Consider the following 20,789-nt stretch of genomic DNA (forward strand, 5'->3'; position numbering starts at 1 on the left):
ATAGATGAATCTCTATATATTTTTCTTGTAACAGGCCATGCTGTTCTCTCTGGCAGTAACACTGGAGTGGTTCTGGTAAAAACTCTTTTGAATCATGTTTGACCTAAACATACTAATCAGGAGTCAGCAGGCACTTGGCATTGCTTCCTGGTCTAAAGAAAAATCTGGAGTCAGGGGTTTTAGGAGCACTTGCCCATGACACTGGTGGTTGGAAGCCTAAAGCGCCTTGCAGACCTGTCCATTGCGCCACCGGCTCTCATTACAGAGTACAGTAAAACCGGTTCTTTTACCTAGCCCTACATCCTTAGCAAGCACGAGGCATTCTAGAATGTTCGTTCGATGACGTCTGCTTGCTTGTAAGGTGTAGTCTTCGGACCTCATTGACCGGGTGGCCTGTGCAAGAAGCACTGGTGCGGCTCAGTCCCCACCCAGTGTAACTCGAGGGCAGCCGCTGTCCGTGCAGGTAACAGCGATGGGGCCGGATAAGGGGGGATTTCGAGGGACGATGCAGAGGGAAAATTAAAAAAATAATAAATATTCCCTCTGCACCGTCCCTCGAAACCCCCCCCCTTACACGGCCCCACCGCCCTACCGCTGTTACCTGCACGGTCCGCGGCTGCTCGAGGGACGTGTCTCGGTTCCCCGTACCAGTCTGCCTATGCGTCAGAGTCAGTCTCTAGAAATAATAGGTCCAGACAGCCGTACGGAGGCGGAGTTTGTGTGAAGTGCTAAATAAAGAACAAAGGGATGGTGTATTGATGACGTCCATTAGCCAAACCGTAGTTAAAGATGATTTATTTAGTTTTAGTTACAGGTTGTTAAGCTCATGTAGAGCAGCCCCAGCAGGAGCAGCCTGCCTGCTGCTCAACCCATTCTCCAACTGCCACACCTCACCTCACCGGCACCCAAACATTCCATCCACCATCGCCACACCAACATTCCATGCAGCACATTCACACTGGCTGAGCAGCGAGTGAGCAAGCAACAGGATAAATACATATACAGGATACTACAGATGGCTCTCGAAATCACTCTATTTTAGGCACCAGTTTGGTACCCGGGAGACACTTGTACGCCTCTTACCAGTCATCAGTTTATTTTTTATGGCTTTTTTTTGTATTTTGTGTTTACTGGTGAGATTCTCTTTGTTGACAAATCTAATTCATCATCAGGTTTTCAGTGGGAGCCATCAGAGCAAGCATATGTGAACAGTACCAGGTACCTTGGAGCCAAGAGACCACATATGAGTTATACTGCGATTTACCCAAAATACCTATAAATAAATAAATCAAATAGTCAGTAATATGTATGACGTTACTGCCCGATAACCTATTCATAATTACAGTGCACTTGCTGCTTGTGTGACGGTGTATTGCTTTGTAAATAGTTTGGGGATACAAGCAGAACTTATATTTTACGTTAAATTGTGCAGTGTCCGCCGTCTGTTCCATGTGATGAAGATGCTTTTTTTGCGTAAAACATGGTCCCCGTGCATTAAGCACATAGGGATAGTTGGACAGAAATGTCTTATGCACACAAGATCCTCTGGTGAAGCCACAGCCTTGCATAGGGCCTTCGAACGTAGAAAACAAGTGCGTCCTTATTTTATGCTATTGCGAGAGTATGTAGGAGGCCTAGTAGCGCTTAATAAACTCTCTTCCGACCTCTGCAGAGCATTGGGTTCGGGTCAGGCTTTAATAAAAGAATAAGTGCTAGGGCCCTAAATGTTTGCTCAGAAACCAACGTCCAGCACTATTGAATGATGGCACGCCAAATGGCGAGGCTGTGAGGTCTATTCCGCTAGATGCTCCTTATATCTTCATCTTACGCCTACTTTTTCCCTTTGTCACGGTTTCTCCATCTTTCTCTTCCTCGTTCTTTCACAAATGTGTGTTTTTCTTTCTTTTGCTCGGTGTCCAAGTCTGATGAGGAAAAATAAGTGGCGGTCTCCATAAATGAGTGCCGGTGAGCCCCACCAGCAACCACCGGCTCAAATTAAGCACTGGTCAGGATTAGGCTCATATAGAGCAATAGTGTTGTGACCTTAGGCCGTTGATTGAAATGGTTTTGCTAAATATTACTAGGTTGTCATTCTGATACAGCCCTTCCGATTCAGTTCCTGTGCAGCATGAGAGGGCAGGTGCTTAACCACTTATGCGGTAGCTTACACACAGTTAGATTTGGTCTGAACAGAATGTTGGGCCCTATGACCGGTTTTCTTCGACTGCTGAACTCCGCCTTCTCCAGCCTTGTACTACCGCGCATAGCACAGACATGGATTATGTTTTAATTTTTTCACTCTACCATTTGTTCCTCTGTCAACTGGAGCAGGCATATTGGATGTTTCACCACAGGGCAACTCGTGGAGTTGCACAGATGCTGTTCCCCTGCCGCAGTGTTGAAGTGGCCACAGATGGCTGCTGCTCTTGTCCAGTGTAGTGAGTGCAAATGCATCAGTGGTGGCAGCAGCCAGATAGTCTATTGGACGATGTATAGCGCTGCTTACTCTTCCAGACCAACCCCAACCCTTCTCCAGCCGCAGTCCGCAGCATTTCTGTCAACCTACTAAGGGCTGGTTCTAGACCTTCTGACAAGCCCCCAGAACTTCTGCTGTGAGCTTGTTAAACCACCCGTATTGAAAGGGCCACCAGACATCCTGGATTTTCACCCTCTGAATTTATCATTAATTAATAGATTTATATAGCGGGGTTTATCACCTGTGAGGGTGTCCAGGCGCTGTCCTTGGACACAGGGGAGATTGGGTGATTTGCCCAGAAATCACAGGATGTTGAGCCAATGCTGAGATATGAACCCGGATCCCCCGCTCCCGAGCTGGCAACTCTGGCCACTGCGCCACATCCTGTCTCCTCTATCTAGGGTTTTCATAGAGGGTGATAGTTTACAAAGAGAGGCAAGTATGCATGTGTTACATTGCAGAATTAATTAGCTGCACCCTTTGCAAAAATCAATTAAATTAACACAGACGATGATGCGTGTAGAAGTTGCATGTAGATAATTCTGTGCCCCTCAGCTGATGAAAAATTGTAGTCCAACATTTTTTTTCTTGAATGTCCTGTTTTTTGGTTCTCAAGATGTGGCCCCACCTAGTTATTGTCCATTTCTTCTAGTTGGTGATAGATAAAGGTATCAATGGCTGGCTCTGGTGTTCTCATCTCCACAGCATGACCTCTTGTCTGCAGGTGTTATCTTGCTTCACATTGGAAGTTGTCTTCCATTTTCCGTTGTCTCTAGTGCCTTGGTGCGCACTCTCTGGCACAAAGTGCTAGACGGTGCACTATTCACTCACAAAGGTTAATGGTTTGGAAATGTTATGCAGAAGCGTGTGCTTAGCACAGTATACATACAGATTTTATAGTGCTGTATGTCGTTTCTCAGTCACTTCATGGTACTAGAGAAATACAGAATAGGGATGTCTGATCCCCGTTGCTGAAGGAAGGGCCCTGGCTCCACATCAATGTCCCCGGAGGTGTGGTGCTGGAACAGTTCAGTATTCTGGCCGTTCTTGAAGCTGTTGTAGCTTTTTCTAACCCTGGGCGGAGTTCGCGGAGTTGGTGGTAAAAAAACTCTGCCGCACTACGCGAAGCTCCGCAAGCGCCGTAGTGCGGTAGAAAAATGCTGTTCTCTGTGATTTTCAGTGCCGGATGCTTGTTCGCACTGTGCAATCATCATGAACGGCACCATGCAAAGCGTAAGCGAGCGCTGCTTTCCTTTCTGCTGCTCGAGTAGATTTCTACTCGAGCGGCAGCTTTCTCAACACAAACGGGCAGTTTCTCAACGCGAGCTGTCTCGAGCATACGAATGAGAAAACTCTCCCCCGCCCCGCATTGAGAAATTTCGCCGAGAGGTTTATTTTCCACACTCGAGCTCGCCAAATTGATGTTGATGATTTCGAACAAGGAAAAATCTCGCCGGGAGGTGGATTTTCCTCGCTTGTGCTCACCAACTTGACAGTGGTGAACGCGAATGAGGAAAAAAACTCCGCTCTGCTGTGCGAAGCAGAGTTTTCTAGGAACTCTGCGAGGTCTGTGTAACACGGGAGTGCGGAAAACTCTGCGAGCGGAGTGGAGTTCACCCGCCCAGGGTTAGCGTGTTCCAAGTCTGTGGCTGGGCTCAGAGAGTATAGCGCGGAAAGGCCTTCTTACTGACAAGTCCATTTCCTATGTGAAACGAGACCCACTATTGGCGGGAAGAATTTACTGGGCCCTTCTTTATCTGCTGTGTGACCCAGCTCCACCAGCTTGTAGAGGTGCCTTCATATGAACATCCTCACTGCCCCCCCTAGGCACAGCAGTCCTTTGTCTCTTTTTACTGAAAAGCCCAATAGCTGGTAAAGCAACTAACAAAGGGACAACATTGACTTCATAAAATCGAGAAATGCGTCAGTTTTCAGTAGCTTTTCGTGCAAAATGAGGCACAAATTGGTGGCAGAAACGTAAAATATTGTTTTTACAGAGAACTGTATAAAATAACTGTGCTAGGTGGGAAAGGAGGGTTTGGCAAATGGGGGAAATTATCCACGATGCTGTAGGAGGGGAGAGAGGTTTTATGCAAAAACTAAACATGAAGGGTTGGTAGGCAAAGGACTTGGTTGGAAAGAGCATAGGTGGGTGTTACGAAAAGCGCCCCTCCCCCCCCCCCCATCTTGCATCGAAAGAAAGCCCAATGAAAACCCCATAGGAGACATTCAGGAGTGTACCCCCAGTATATCACCTTGCTTCCATAGATGGAAGGTCTGTTGCACACAGCACCCTTGGTAGATTGCCCAGTTGCGCACAGGGTGCGTCGGATTGCTTGCTTGGCCTGCTTATAAGCTCTCCCATATTTGGGGTATACAAAGGTACTGGGACACCAGGAGATCGTGATTAGCCCAGATCACATCAGCGAGTTTAGTTGGGAGCTGGAATGTGAACTCTGGTTTCCTAGTTTCCCAGTGAGTCACTTATTCACTAGCTCAGTCGTGCACATTCAGTAAACAGGCTTTTGCGGTTCACTGCTCCAACCGCCTTCCAAGAGGTTATCTCCTGCCAGAACTTGGGCTCATAGTATCTAGGTCAAAGTTAAACCAGGACACACACCTTCGCTGCTGGGAATTTCTGAGAAGAACTAATTGTTCCCCAATTTAGACGCTGTGACCATAACAGTTCTACTGTGCCAGCTTCAGGGCACAACTGGGTCACTTCGTGCTAGCACGCACAAGCTGAGGCATCACACGTCTGAATACATTATACAGTGTTATGCGGAGCTTCGGAACTTGATTGAAGCCAAGCGCTACCTGGATCCCTTTCAGGCCAGGGTTCCTCCACTTAAAGGTACCAATTTGTCCTGGTGTTGGTTCGGGGCGACTGTGGGTTGGACCTGGACATCTGCTTCTTCACAGTATTAGATGCTTTTGACTCCGTCAGCCACTCGTTCCTCTTGGGAATTGTTCAAGGAGGTGGAAATTGACTTCTGGGTCTCGAGTGGGTAATTCCCAAACCCTACCCAGACAGGTGCCTCCTCACTGGTGATCTCGCTGCCTCAAATTGGCCTTGTGCATGTGGAAGGGTGACCATATGCTGATCCTGGACTCCAACAAGATGGAGAAATCAAGAAATCTAGAAATCAAGAGGGACAATGATCTTCTGCGTCGTGGTGGTCCAACACTGGTTAGCCAAATCTCTGGCATTGGCTCCCAATAAGGCAATTCTTCTCTCTCTCTCCACGGGTGAAGGTGGGTTTGTCTTAATGAAATTTATGAAACGAGAGGCACCTCTGTTACCAAGGGGATGGTGTAAACCACCAAACCGGTAAAATTGGGTCGCTAAACAAGAAACTCCTGAAATGTGATGAGGGCTAAAAAATTATAGACTACATAATTCACAAATCGGCAATATTAATTTACAATATTCACAGTAATTGCTAAAAGAAGTTTTTATTTAAAATTTCAAAAGTAATTAACGTGAAGTCTTACAGTTGCCCTTCTGGATAACTAAATTGTCAGACATTCTTATAAGTGCTGAAATACAGACCCTGTTACAAATTCATCAATGCGTAGCAGTGAACAACATGTTCATCCAGTTGTTACTTTGCATTTTGTAAACATTGATCGTAAGAAAATTAGTTGACTCAGTGTTCCGGTGGTATAGGACCTATATCTATCCCCTTCCTCGGGCAAGTCATTTTTATTGATTAACAAGGGGCAAAACTCCAGTGATATTTCGCAAGCAAGATTTACAATAGGTGAAATGGATAAGTACACTGCCCTATACATCATATTTACTACAGTCGGTGATTCACGTCCACCCTCACACAGACTTCACTTGTGGCCTTGCAGTGTGAATGGATTAACCGAAAATTCATTGACTCATTGGTTCCTACTACAAGGCTACACTTGAAGTACCTGATGGGGAAAAAATAAGGTTGTGTCCTAAGTAAATCTGGAAAAATCACAAACAGCCTGAAGAATTCAGAATACACTGGTCTCGTTTTACCATTTCTGGAGTCGTTGCACATTACAATGTATTTCCAAAATCTAGTTCTGGCATTGGCTAACTATTCTTTAGGTTTAATGTGCTAACGCGTGTAGTGTTTGTTCATTGGAGTAAGTCATACAGGAGTGAGCCAATGGGAGCAATAATTGTAAAGTGTCCCTCATGCAGTTCAGTGCAAGCACGTGAATGGGGGTGGAAGGACACACTAAAACGGCCAAGAGTATTCAGTGTTCCGCTGAGCAATAGTGACTGACAAAATATCAAGCCAATAGCTGCAAAAGGTTGGTAAAAGAAAGCCAGTGGTCGAAATGGGCGGACCCAAAGCCCTCTCTATGTATATTGTTGGCAGTATGTCTGTTTGACAGGGGCACTTTCAAAATCCAGACCTAAAAAGAGAGGAGACATATTTGGGGCTCTGTTTAAAACTTTATATAGACTTCTTAATCCTTCTCCTGGACATGCCTGCTCCCCACCATTTTTCTTGTCCCACTAGTTCAGTCTGTCATGCAGCTTTTTCAAAGAGGGTTCGGGGTACAACATGGACAAAATGCTTTTGAACCACTCAGCAAGGTTATGCCAATTTGTGAGGGGAGCCGGAGCTGCTGTTTTCTGTCCAGGGAACAGAATCCACAAAACAGCAATCTTTGTAGTTAGAAAGGCATATGTGTTGTGTAAAGCTGATTTGAGGCCTCCTATTGACTGACTGCTAGTGTGACTTTGGTTATCTTAGTTTCCAATTTATTAATTTCGTAAGAGGCAGTTGGTCAGTGATGAATTGATTTTCTGTCTGCTCCTGTTACAATATTTTAAAATAAACAGAGGTGAAAATTACAAAAATTAATATTTTTGTTTATCGTTATCCCGCCTGTGTCCTTTCAGACCGTAGCGGACTGCGTGCTGTACTATTACTTGACCAAGAAGAATGAGAACTACAAAAGCCTGATGAGAAGGAACTATCGGCGACGTGGAAAAAATCAGGTAGGCCCTTTGAAGGGTTACACAATACTTAATATATTCACAAGTAATGGCCTACTGCCGCACAACACACCGTATTGAATCAACTGTGGTTCTCCTTGGCTTCACTAGAGCGCTTCCCCTATGCTTGGAAAAAGGCAGTTTTGGCTTTCTGCAATAACTTGGTGCCACCATTAGGTGGCACCCTTGCCTTCTGGAATGCCCGCGCCTGACTCTGTGCGGATGGTTTGTTGCCCCTACCTGTTCAGCCGCCATCTTAGCAGCCGATCAGCCGAGGTGTTTACAAGAACAGCCAGCGATGGAGAGCTCTCCGCATACCTGCCAACTCACACAGTGCTACTGTGTGACACATGATATTGGCTCCCATCACACAGTCTCCAGATAAGGAGCTGATATCACACAGTGCCAGGGAAGAAAAGCTGAAAACCATTGTAAATAGTGTTTTTCCAGCTCGTTTCCGAGTCTTTGAAAAGCCGACATTACTTGTGGTGTGAAAACATACCAGGGCATTGGCAACAGCTTCAGCAAGCATTTTTGGGAGGTGGAGCTTGGGGGCGTGGACGGGTTCAATAGTGCTTCTTAGGTACTTCTTGGCACGAGGCCCGCCTCTTCAAGGCCCTGCCCCCTCCTCACACTGTGAGATTATTTTTCAAGTTGGCCAGTGTGTCTCTGGCTTTTGTGGCTGGTTCCTCTGCAGACCTGTCCACTGAGGTGTGAGACTGCGGTCTCCTTTGGAAGTCACAACCTGTTCTAGGGTTGCTAAGCCGTTTTTTGTTACTTTCTTGGAATTTGTAACTTTTTTCACAGTTGATGCATAGTTTCCCGATACACTTACTATTTTTTTTACAACAATTTTTGTTCTGGCTAAAGAGAGTCAAGGCTCCTTAGCACTTTATTCTACTGGTCCATTCCAATGATGATTTTGTGCCCTTCAGACTCATCACTCCTTAGTGTATTGTGTGCGCCTTTGCATGAAAATAGTGCACTGTTTAGGACAGTGGCTATTACAGAGAAAATAATTAAAAATAATGCTGTTCTGCACATGCGAATAGTGTGGAATACTTTTAATTAATAACTTATGGTAGATAATAGTTTCCCCTTGGAAACATGCACACCAAGGAGTGTGGCAGAATCCTGGCAATGGTGCGGCCGATCCTGAATGATGGTTAAATAGTAAAAGCTCTCAAAATTGTCTTTAAGCAAGTTACAATGGGCAGTGAACCGATATATGGACTTCATGTAGTTCCATATGGATATATAGAGTTGTCCATTTTCGTGCCTCCTGCCAACTCGGATGCTCATGTTATTTTGAGAATTGGGTATAGTGCAGACCTAGTTTCAGAGAACCGTGAAGCCTTTTTTTCATCTGTGGTCACAGTAGACTCCTCTGGGTCAATATAGGGATATTCTGGTGCATAATAACTTGGATAGGATGGCCTTCTTTATAATAGAAATGTGCCTCATACCTGCTGAATGCAGAGTTCTATACAAATTGCTTACCCTCGTATTTGTTTATCAATGGCACAACCCCTATTTACCCTCTTACTATCGCAACACACTATTGAGTTCTCTTTAGGATATCCCTGCAGAAGTCTGCTCCCAACACACCTCTCTCTCACCTCTCTACCGGCTCCTAGTTCTGGTCCTTCAGCCTCAGTGGATCTAAGCTTAGAAGACCCTCTCGGATAGCGTGAAGACCTTCATCTCTTTATCATCACTCAAAACCACTGTAAAAACCCACCTTCTTCAAAAAGATGTCTCCAGTGGTTGCATTCTACCGGACTCCCCTCCAATCCACCCACTCCAATCCACCCCATTTCATCCACCCCAATCTACTCTAATTCACCCTATTCGAAGTCACTCTGCTGTAATCCAATGCCCACACCCCACCCCAATCCAATCCGCCTCACCCCATTTCAGTCCACCCTTCTTCACTCAATCCATCCTATTGTACCCCAATCAGTCCACTCCACTCCAATCCACTCCACCCCATTTCCTCAATCCACACCAACCAACTCCACCCAACCCCACTCCACTCTGCGACACTGTACTCTGGCACTGCACTCTACAATATCCTGTGCCACTGTCCCACTGAACTTAACTCTACCTCACTCTATTTTCCTTCGACTCCATTCTACAATACTTTACTCCGCGACACTCTACTCCAACAAATCCAGGCTGCAACACTCTACTCACTCCACTCTAGGGCGCTCAACGCCATTAACTTATAGCTATGCTGAACAGCAGCCACACAGGTGTAAAAGGTAAAAAACATTGCCAAAGCCAATAGCTCTTGTATTGGCGAGACCTATTGGCATTGCCAATGCTTGTTTAATGCATATTGAATGACTAAACAACTGTTGTGCTCATCTCAAACTTGGGCAAACAGCGCCCCCACGTGGTGGGCTGTAATAAGTGCCAGTGTTGGCAATTAAGTGCTGGTGCAGAGCACTGGAAACCACTGGTTCACATTAAGCGCTGCACTCATGCAAAGCTCAGATCCTGCACTATTCTAGAGGTAGGTAGTGTCCGTCATTGGCATATGTTTCAGTGAACTTCACGTTCGTCCCCTTTAGTTTACAAACTTGTCAGTATCCTTTGTGATGGGAGACTGGTGCGTTATTGTATGCTTTACACTGGACAGAATGTCATCTGCCTACAGTGACGTGATATGTGCTTCGGCGCTTACGCTTTTATACCACAAGAGTATATAGACGTTTGATCAGTGTTGAAATAGCGGACGCCCCATATGCAAGTAAATGATTTTGCTGTTGACAGTATCAGCCTGGGCCATCCATCTCTTGATCGGCAGAGCTCCAGAATGCTGATGGTTTTTGTCTCTCATCTTGTCTGTTTGTACCATCAGGATTCACTAAGATATCTGGCCGAATGAGAATCCCATAAAAAATAAGTGGTCATCTTGCGCGCTGCTCTTTGGGACATCGAAAGAGCATTTATTGTAGCAGGATCCCCTCCAGCAAGTGGTGCTACGAGATCTGTCTGAAACTGGTTTACAGAAACCACAATGAGAACCAGGGGTGGGTCAAATAGAGGGGTGTTGAGATTGTGCACATATACAGTTGTTTTGTATGTTACATATATTTACCATTTAAGAAACATAAAGGTGGTGATTTGCACAAAAACACACAAGTTGGTGTTTCAGTGCTGTAGCAGGATTAGAAGCCAGGTCTTTGGGTGCGTAGGTCAACATTGTAGACACCCAGGATCTGTAGCAGCATCCCTGTATTCATCAGGGCTACCCCAGTTTAAGAAAGAGTTTGAGACGTGGCCCTTTAAATAACAGTACATCACAATGCAGTAACAGTGCACTTCTGCTCCCAGAACCCAGTTGTCTCTCCTTTCACATGTTTAACTCCCATTTGACCCTGCACTGTGCTTCACTGCTTTTTGGCTAGGTTTGTGCTATAGAAATACCACCTACATAGAAACATCTATACAAGACCGTATTTCCTCCATCCAGTTAGTCTCCGACTCTGTCTGTGTTCTTACTGTAGACGACTAGCGTTAACAGGCATTTGTTATCAGTACCATTCTACAAATTTCTTTGGCTCGGACACACGCACCAAATCCCTCCTTGTTACTGACCCAGCCTCTTTGAAAATAACCACCTTTCACAGTCATAATCTTACACAAACATAACAGAGTCTCATGCGGAACAATCAACTCCAGAATCTTTTGGCTTTGCCAGTGCTTGTTTTGTTTGTGCGGCCACCCATTTTGAAACTCCAAACATTGAGCCTCATATCTGTGAGCAGTGGCGCAGTGTTTGTCTTAAAAATAACAAAACCAGGGCTAAGAAAAGTTCCAGAAGGCAGACAAGAAACATAGAGCAGAACTGTTCTCGATAAGCGCTGGGAGAGGACGACTTTGTTCCACTTTACAATGTTTGCTTTGGCTCTGGTCTCCTTTATTCAGCTGGTCGAGACTGGGCGGGGTCTTGTCTCTTTTCTAACCTATGGCCAGGGAGACTGGAATTATGCAGCAGGAGAGGGTCAAATTAAGTGGTAGAGTTGAGTAAATTATGCAGCATAATGCAACACATTTTATAACAGTATTATGTCCTTATTTTGCCATTTCTTCACTTATTAAAACTTCCTGGGCATTGGTTGCACCTCATTAGTACCAGTTTAACACCAAAAAATAGCAATAAGCAACAAAAGGGCGACCACTCCACCTTTGCAAATGTTCTTCCACAGAGTAGTAACATCACTCAGCTTTAGTAACTTTTAAACCGTTTGAACTAGAAGCAAAACATTTTTTTGTTAAACTGCAGATTACGTGGCAGGTGATAGATTATGTGGCAAACGCAGCAAATCTATAATCATGCGTAAATCGACATGGACGCCCAACCCATAATTCCAGTGGCCCCGCTTAAAGCCTTGGACGTCAGTTAGGAGTTGCCAGTAGTAAGAGGTGCTACCACCCCACCCCACCCCGCTTTGCCCTTTGGTTCACCTGGCACTGTTCTCGCCACCCATGGCCTCAAGGGCCCTGATGGCAACAGGAGATACCGTAAGTAAGCGGGACTTTGCGATGCCTAGAAATGTCTGTTGATTTCACTCCCTGCTCCTACTCTGGCCCCTCTGGACCAAGCAGGAGTCTGCCGAGGTGGGGGTCCAATAACGTCATCGGTGTCCCAGAATGTGCAAAGCCATTTCCACCAGTTTTGCATGGCTAGAACTTGTGAAATGGATACTGTCTCAGGACCACTCCCAGCCCAGCATATGTTGGGGAGATAGAGCGGCTCATTTAGGGTGTCTTCGTCGTGAGATGTGACATGTTTCATGCTGAATTTTCCTAAGTGATGATACGAGCAGGCGTTCTAGATTAGGTGGCACAATCCCCGCTTTTCACCGTCTGTCCTGGCAGATTTCAGTAAATTTAGCTCATATCCTGGTTTCCGGGGGATCAACTGAACACAGAGGATGGATGGCAAGTTTCCATGTGCGTAAGTGCAGAATTAGGTAGCATCTTTAATCAGAAAATAACTTCATTTAGTCAGATGATCCTATGTGTAATTGTTGCACTTACTTCCTCCATACTGCCCGATGGACTGCATTGTCTATGTTGGCAAGCCTTGTCGATTTAGTCATGCTGCTCCCATCACAGAATTGTAGTCTTACCTGTTAGTGCTATCTCCCTATTTTTTGTTTTAAAAACCAGGTCACCATACCAAGTAACAGCATTGGGCCCATACTGGGGTGGGGAGTGGCCGACATACCACAGACCAGCTTGTTTGTGTGCAAAAGGCCGCTTTATTGGAAACAGGTGCACCGTACAAATACATACCCTTGGCCTGTGCCGAACAAAACTAAGCCTCACTAAATATATACTTCCTAACATACCCCGCTCCCCCACCCCTAAAATTGGATCCCCCTGCAACAATTATAAATACCAACTTTCAATTTCCAACTTTCCTACCTACCTAACTATATAACTTCTTATATCTACCCAACTGTAAACCCAGACTTCATAACTCCCCCCTGCACTTTTAGGAAAAATCGCCAACATAAAGGACTACAGAAAAAACACACCAGCACCTGTTCCAGCGATGAAAAACCCCATACAATAGAACCCCCCTCGATGCACCTGGTCCCAACAAGACCACCTCATAAAAAAAACCATCCTACACAATCATACTCCCCCACCCCCTCCACCCAATTAAGAGAAACAAAGGGTGGGCAGGCGGGAAACAGATAAACCCCCAGGACACCTACAGCCGGCTGCTGGGTCACTACCTCCAAAATGGTAGGTAGTTTCCCAAAATGTCCAGTTAAATATGCCCCAAGCCCAAGGATAGCCCAAGCCCAGCCCAACCATCCCAAAAGGAGCCCACAAAGCCCAACCAGCCCAACTGAGGTGCTGGCTGCCTGATTAGCCCAAGACCAGCCCAACCAGCCCGACCAGCCCAAAAGGAGCCCACAAAGCCCAACCAGCCCAACCAGCCCAACTGAGGTGCTGGCTGCCTGATTAGCCCAAGACCAGCCCAACCAGCCCGACCAGCCCAAAAGGAGCCCACAAAGCCCAACCAGCCCAACCAGCCCAACTGAGGTGCTGGCTGCCCGCCCCCGGGCCTAACATTTCCCAGGAGGGCCAGGCCTCACGCTCGTCGGCCGCCCCTCCCAAAGCCCTATTCTGCCTGCTCTTAGGTGTAATTGACCTTTACTTAACAAACAATGGATATGCAATGAGAGAAGAAGCAAAACCTTTCTGGAACTGTGTTTACAAAAGTCGAGAGTAAGTTGTCCGGCAGGCCTGATTCAGGATTCAGGAAAGAGTGTAGTTTGAATGCAAACTCGGTTTTCACCTTCAAATCTCTGAATGAGGGTTGTGATGTAGGTTAGTGGCACCAGGAGACAGTAGCACAGATCACCTCGACTAGCCCTCCTCCATCAAGCACACTTTTGTAGGTGTTGACGTAAGCAAGGACCGTCTGAGGGCTTAGTAGTAAATGGCCTCCGTAGAGCTAAGACTGGAGCAGTCGCTTGGGCGAACTTTACAGCTCCTTGAGGACCCACCAGTGCATCCCAGCCAGGGGCAGGGAGTCAGCCATCTCCCGTCTGAAGATGGAAGCCCCCTAGGGCATGGAGGCCGATGCCTTGGAGTTCCGGCTCCCGGACTCTGGAAGCTCGGCTTGGGGGTGGCCATTATCCGCCTGCTCTTCAGAAGGCTCAGAGACGGCTTTAAAGAGAAGAGGAACAGAGTAATATCGGATATTGCCCAGATCTCCATTGGTTGCAGTATTCAAATTGTTTCAAAACACACCTGGGGATATTGCTTGTGTATTTGTGTTATGTCATTTCCCAGTGCAGCACTAGGACTTCGTGCATAACTTCCAATATAAATGAACACCTCTTTGTGATTACTGTCATGGCTGGTTAGTGTAGGTCAAGGGGGGTGGGAATAAGATGGATTTAGAAGATATCCAGACAACATATTGTTTTTACTGGTAATTCTAAACTGAAATCAATTACACTGACTGTGGTTATCCTGAAAATATGGTACGACCCATCTCTCTTTGACCGGCGTTGGACACCTGTGCTGTGTTATGTGTTTAGTTTTGCGTTGCCTTGAAAAATCCGTGCAAAATGGCAGAGGGCACATGCAGCCTCCTGGCGTTCAGTGCATCAACTATTTAACTATTACTCAGGCCATGAATTAAGGTTAATTTACCCCCAGCAGCCCTAGGCACTCTGGGACTTCTAGTTCCAGCTTCCTGCTCCGTCTGGGCCTACAGGTGCCAGCATGCGCAGTGCTGTGGGCTGCAAACGGTGTGAGCCAGTTGGCAGCAGTGCCTGTGAGCTGGGGTTTGTTTCTAAGCCTCAATGAGAGGCGAGCGCCTCCTTCCCAGACCTCAGAGCGCTCTGGGATAACTTCCGAGCTGGCGAGGAGCACACGGCGCGCTGCAGATCACACCCGTATCTGAGGAGGAGGGCCGCGCCTCTCTGCTGTGCGCTCTTATTTATTCAGGTGTTTTACGGGGCGGCGGCGACCCTTTCTGCTTCTCCATGAAAGGGAACATTTGTGTCTGGACGGTTCTGATGCAGAGATAAGCGCCTGGTCTATTCTGGGATTTTCATGCCGTGCGTTTTTTGAGGCATCGACTTCTTGGGGTGTCTTGGCTGTATGGCCCCCAGGCTGTTGTGTGGCCATGGGGGTGGCGGCTGGTGCAGACCTGGGCTGGCTACCCTGTTACCCAAACTATAATGGAGCTGGTGGGGGCCAGTGCACTGTTACAAGGTATCTGCGCTGGCCTGCCTGGCACCTTTCTATTGTACTGCATTGTACTATGTACATAGCGCTTAAACCCCCTACGTGGAGCGCTGAAGTGCTTGCCTAGATGGGTGGTAGCATGCTACACCATGTAGGGTGTGTGGTTGGAAGTGTGTTGTCTTTGTTTTGATCCTATGTGGGAAGTGTTTCCATGTCGCGCGTGGTGACCCCGAGGTGCTTTTATCATGTTATTATGGGACGCAGTGCTTAGCTGTGTGGTGGATGAAGAGAAGGGAGGGACAGAGGCATAGTTAATGGTTTTCAGTAAGCTGGCAGCCTTGAACCTCTCCTCAGGCCTCTTTATGGTATTTCTTATGCTCATAGATAGCCCTCTCCGCTGCGTACTGCACAGAGATGTGCATTCGGAGATACTTCAATTAAAGTTTGTCTTCATAGCAGGCATAGGTTAGCAGAAGACATGTGCCCCTCCTGTGCAGTACATCTGCTCAAGAAGGACAATAGCTTTTTCTGTTACACCGTATTCAGGTATCCTATGCAACTGGTTGGTACTGTTTTTTTGGTTTTTACTTTTTATTTTTAAATTGTTCTTTTTTGAACGTTTACAATGATATGAAGACAGTAACCATGGCTCATTATCATAGCCAACATTGTACGCAGACATTTGTGCAATACAGTAAGCTGAAAATAAAAAGTTTTACAATAAAATTGAATTTGCTAGAGCCACAATGAGCGGTATTGTGTTTACATGGTGCAGTGGGGGCTCGCGGGTCCAGTGGAGCAGCATTAGGAAACTTGCAGTGTTGTGTGGGGTACCTGGCTTCATGGTGGCCCCAGGGCAGATTCAACTTCTGCCACTAGTACGTCCCATCCCGAGATCTGAATGTCCCGCCCAGCATGCAGCGGAGTCCCTGTAACACCTCATCCTTGGCCATCGCCCTCCACCGGACGTCTCTTCTACACCATGCCGCGGGCGGCGTTGAAGACGCCCCTCAGTGCATCTCCGCCGCTCAGTGCCCCAGGGCCAGATGTATGAGCCTGCTCTGCTCCCCGCCTTATCTGTCTTGTAGCGATGCATCATGGCCAACGGACAAGTCTTGGGCGTGTTGATGTGCTCTCTTGTCTGCCTGTCGCTTTTGTCGGGTATGTTCAAATGTCAGTCCAGAAAGGGCGCAGCGCTGCGCACTGCCACGCCATGTGATAAAACTCAGCATGTGCTGCATCACATCTGGGGTATTTCTGGGGTACAATGTTAAACCTCCTATGCCGGCATGCAGGGTTGAGATTTGTATGGTGTACGTAATTGATTGTAATAGTTTCCATCATGCATTTCTTGAGACCAGCAAGATGGAGTTTTATAAGCAATTGTAATAACCATTACTACATCCCCGGGAGGGGTGGGTTGGCACAGCTGGTCCTCGTCCGGACTCCTCCAGATATTGTCATCATCAATCTTTGGATTTCTTTCTCCAGCCTGGTTCATATTCCAGGATAATAATATTGACTCCTGCCTTCCTATCGCATTTGGGCACCTTCTCATCATAAAGAGAAGCATCTTATGAACAAGCATTTGCAAAGCCAGTAGGTCTTGTTTTGGCGGTTGTGCAATTTATTTATTCATATTGTTCTCCAAACATCTGTAAATGCACACAATTGGCTGGCATAAAAAAAATCTTCAAATCCCATTACTGGCTTCGAAGTGCACTCCTTTTCAGGTGGATGTGCAGTTGATCAGGCAGGAAAACAATCAGCCTTTACTCAGGGTGCCTGACAGCCAGCGGATGAAGTAGGTGGACTCATTGCCCCATACTGTATACTGTTGTGTTTAGCAGCAATATGTGAAAGACGCTTGACCAATGGTGGAAGAAGTCTGAACGTAAGCCGCTGTATGTATATACCTATGTATTTTTATTATGAATGTTTTGGAAAGCATGTGGCCGTGTAAGAATTAAACTTGTCTCTAGGCCAGACCTAAAAAGACTTTCTGTGAATAGTGTTTGGCTCCTGAAAGGAGGTCCTCTCACTGTCATGGTGTTTCTCAGGAAAAACTGCTTAAAGTTGGCCGGGCCCCATGTCTTCGGAGCCACGTTTCTCGGTCCTCGCTCTTTAGCCAACTGTAATGAGGGTGGTGGGTCCTGAGCCCATCCTTGGTATAAAGACTGTGAGAAATTAAAATTCTGTAGACAATATTGTCGTTCTTAGGGACTTTGGGCGGTTTCTGGATTTCCCAAAATACCCCCTGGGGGCCAAACGGTTGTGCCTAAAAAAGTGTTTTGTTTTTGTCTCTTTAAAATATGTCATTAATGTTTTTCCTGCAGAAACCTACTTTTAGCAGGCTTTTCACCCACATTTAAACTTTCACTTAACATGCAAAGCGCCTGCTGCTGATCGCGAGTGTCCACTTCAAATGTCAGCAGTTGCAAAAAGCAATTTACCCCTCTGAGCTCAATAAAAGAATCATGGTTAATTTGGAATATTTGAAACACTTCTTGTTTACAGCGCTTGTTTACAGAGGTGAAATCTGTGGCAGCCAGCACTATATATGCAATACATGACCATTATTGTCGGTGGTAATAATATTCTGGCTCTGCCTACCATCCCCCCTCCTGCCTGTGATGTTCTCGGCCAGTATGAAGGTAGTCAGTGCGTATTTGTGTAACAGGGGAGGGTTTTTTCGGGTGGTGCCAATTGCCTTTTTGCTCATTTTTTTTTTTAACAACAATTTTTATTGAGTTTATAACACCCAGTGGACGAACGCCAGTAAGCAGCAGATAGGCAAATGACAAAATGCAAGAACATGAGCTATTGGAGAGGGCCTCACCAGAAGATCTGCGAAACATGCGATCCAACATCCCACTCCTCCCCCCAACCCTGCACCACACTTCCCATAAGGAACAATAAATACACGCACAATCAAAAGAATAGGTCCACAGCTACCACCAATAAGCACATTAGATTGGGGAGTCATTGATAACCAGTCGCTCAATAGGGTCTGGGTTAGCAGGCTGTAAAAGGACGGACAGGTCGAAACCCCTGTATTTAGCCCACCTGGTCGAGATGTTCCATATTTCTGCTGGCAACCCCGTGCCTGAAATACCGCTACTTCAGCCGACATACATTTATCTAAGGCTGTTTTCCATGCCGCCACCTTGGGGGGAGAGGAAGACTTCCAATGCTGCGCAATGTCGGCCTTTTTGCTCTTTAGCAGCTTGGAAATAACATATTATCCCAAGTATTGCCACAATATATATTCACTGAAAAACCACAGTAAAAAACTCAGTTATGTTTCTGGCTCTAGTGCAAAAAAAACATTCATCTGGTATACATACCAGTACACACAACACGTACTGCTGCTCGACTGGTTCTCTTGATAGCTTTTTCATTGGTTTCTGTACCATTGGCAAATTAGTGTTGTGTGCACGGTGGCGGCAGAAGCTTTGGTGTGTCTTTCCATTGTTTTTTTTTTTTTTTAATGATGTACTTAATTTCGAATAACCGCTGAAAGCAGCCATTGCCCGATGGACCCAGCCTTCGGGTAGGCCCTGGATTCAACTCACCACGGATGGCCAACCCTTCGGCCATGCGCAGTGGGGGCTGGCCACAGGGCCTGGAATTTGGGCGGCTCCTGGTGGCCTACCTATCATGGGCAGGGCCTTCTTTGACCTGTGTAAATGTAAAACTTGGTTATATTGATGGCATCCTCTCTATACTTTGTTTATAAAAGCAGTAACTGGGTGACCACGCTTCAGAATAGCGGGCACTTAGGGAAATCTCATGAGTGAAATCATTTTTGTTTTCCAGCGAGATTTCAGTAAACACGGTCCTCTGTCAAAAACAAATGACCGTAGTCGTATACAAATGTATTATTTTAGAATGTCACCATAATCAGACAGAATAATAATCACAGCATAATTGTCTTATTTTTATTTTTAGTATTTTTTTTAAACTTTAAACCTGATAATCGCTCTAATAAAATCGAACACTTTCCTAATTAACCTTGTTAATTTTGGGTGTCTATCAACAAAGGGTTTTTAGAGGATGTACAGCATTCTGTCTGTAATCCCTATGTAAGTTTACATTCTTTATAAATTGGGTGAAAACTATAAAATGGGAATATTGATATAGAAAGTGTACACAAAGAAATAACTGTACCCTAGTTGTACTTTTGCGAATAGGGTGTTAGGCATTCTGGACAGGTTCTCCATGTTATGAAAAGAGTACTCGTATGGTGCTGTTTTCGGCACTCCTAAATGACTTTGTGAATGAGTCCTATTGAGTCGAGTGCTATCAGAATCATTAATAAAGCTGTCACCCGATGGTTACGACAAGAGGATTCAAACTCTTTTGCTTGCTGGCTCTTTGCGTTTTATGGGTTGTGAAACATAAAAAGAGATACAAAAACCTAGTAATTCAAAGTGAGATAAACCATTTTGAGTAAAATTAAGAAGAAATAATGCATTGTGAACTAGATAGGCAGAGAGAGGGAGCATGAAACGTGCTCCATTTTCGGGTGTGTTCTGCTGAGAATATCCGTGTCATCAGTCATGGCCGCCAGCTTTGGTGCTCTGTTCTCTCATTCTCATTGTCTGGTGAGGAGGTCCTCATTAACCAATCTGGTAGTCTTATTTAGTACTACATTTTCTGTTATCCTCATAGGCTGGTGAAATGCACTGGATTACCGCTTCGCTGCTTTGGATTTGTTGCAACGCTTTCCATACGGTTTCCTGTGAAATTGTTGCCATAATTCGACTTCGTGCATATACTGAAGCATATCTTCAATCAAACATCCTATTTGACGTCCACAATTCTGAACTGTCGCATTCGCATTGCTAGTGATCATGCAGTGTTGCGGTTGTCATGCTTGTTTGCTGTTACCGCCATGTTTATTATTTTTGTTACTAGGATGGAAGGGGCAGTCTGTTTCTTTAACATTCTTGGTTGTTCTTTTCTCTTTCATTTACGAGGTATGTGAGCAACTAAATCTGTTGTTCTAAAGGGCAGCGCGTGGCCATGGGCACTCGATGTTCGTCAGATAAGATCAGTTTAGAACATAGGTTGTAATAAGACTACGTGAATGTTTGATGGCCTACGCACAACTGGGGTTGTTGAGAAGTTGATCAACTTCTCGATGTGAACTGGCTCGTTGTGGCCTTTCCTTGGTCAACGCTGTGGGTCCAGCTAACACACACAAATGTTGAGTAGCCTTCTACCGAAAAGAGTTTTTTTCTCCAGTGACTGTTAAAAAGGGGTTCCAAAGACAACCGGTAACCAAAAACCCTTTTTATGTTGCCCGGCGGTATCGCCTCTATGACCCACCAATATTAATCAATGAAGAAGCAGGCGCTGGAGACTGGAAGGCAGGAAACGAGGATTTTATTCTCTCCGGAGGAGAACACATCAATTCAGACAGCAAGTATCGTCACGAGGTGCTCTAACCACATCTCTGAGGCCTGGCCTCTTATACTAGGGTTTATGACCTTTATTGCACATAACACATTCTCGCAACACTTTAGTATTAGAAAGAACATCCTCGGAATCTCCCCTTCAGGCCCGTTCCCACATACATTTACA

At 45.8% G+C, this 20,789-nt stretch overlaps 1 protein-coding gene across 11 annotated transcripts in view; it reads left to right on the forward strand.

Moving 5' to 3' along the window:
• NCOR2 (nuclear receptor corepressor 2) overlaps positions 1–20,789 on the forward strand; it is a 1,233,371-nt gene that overhangs the window by 725,250 nt on the left and 487,332 nt on the right. For all 11 annotated transcript variants that reach the window (XM_086942885.1, XM_086942883.1, XM_086942892.1 and 8 more), the window contains exon 14: positions 7,371–7,469. In XM_086942885.1, the coding sequence (XP_086799011.1) occupies positions 7,371–7,469 (99 nt within the window). The remainder of the gene's footprint in view (positions 1–7,370; positions 7,470–20,789) is intronic.

The sequence above is a fragment of the Lissotriton vulgaris genome, chromosome 11, assembly GCF_964263255.1.
Source record: "Lissotriton vulgaris chromosome 11, aLisVul1.2, whole genome shotgun sequence".
NCBI classification, from domain to species: domain Eukaryota; kingdom Metazoa; phylum Chordata; class Amphibia; order Caudata; family Salamandridae; genus Lissotriton; species Lissotriton vulgaris.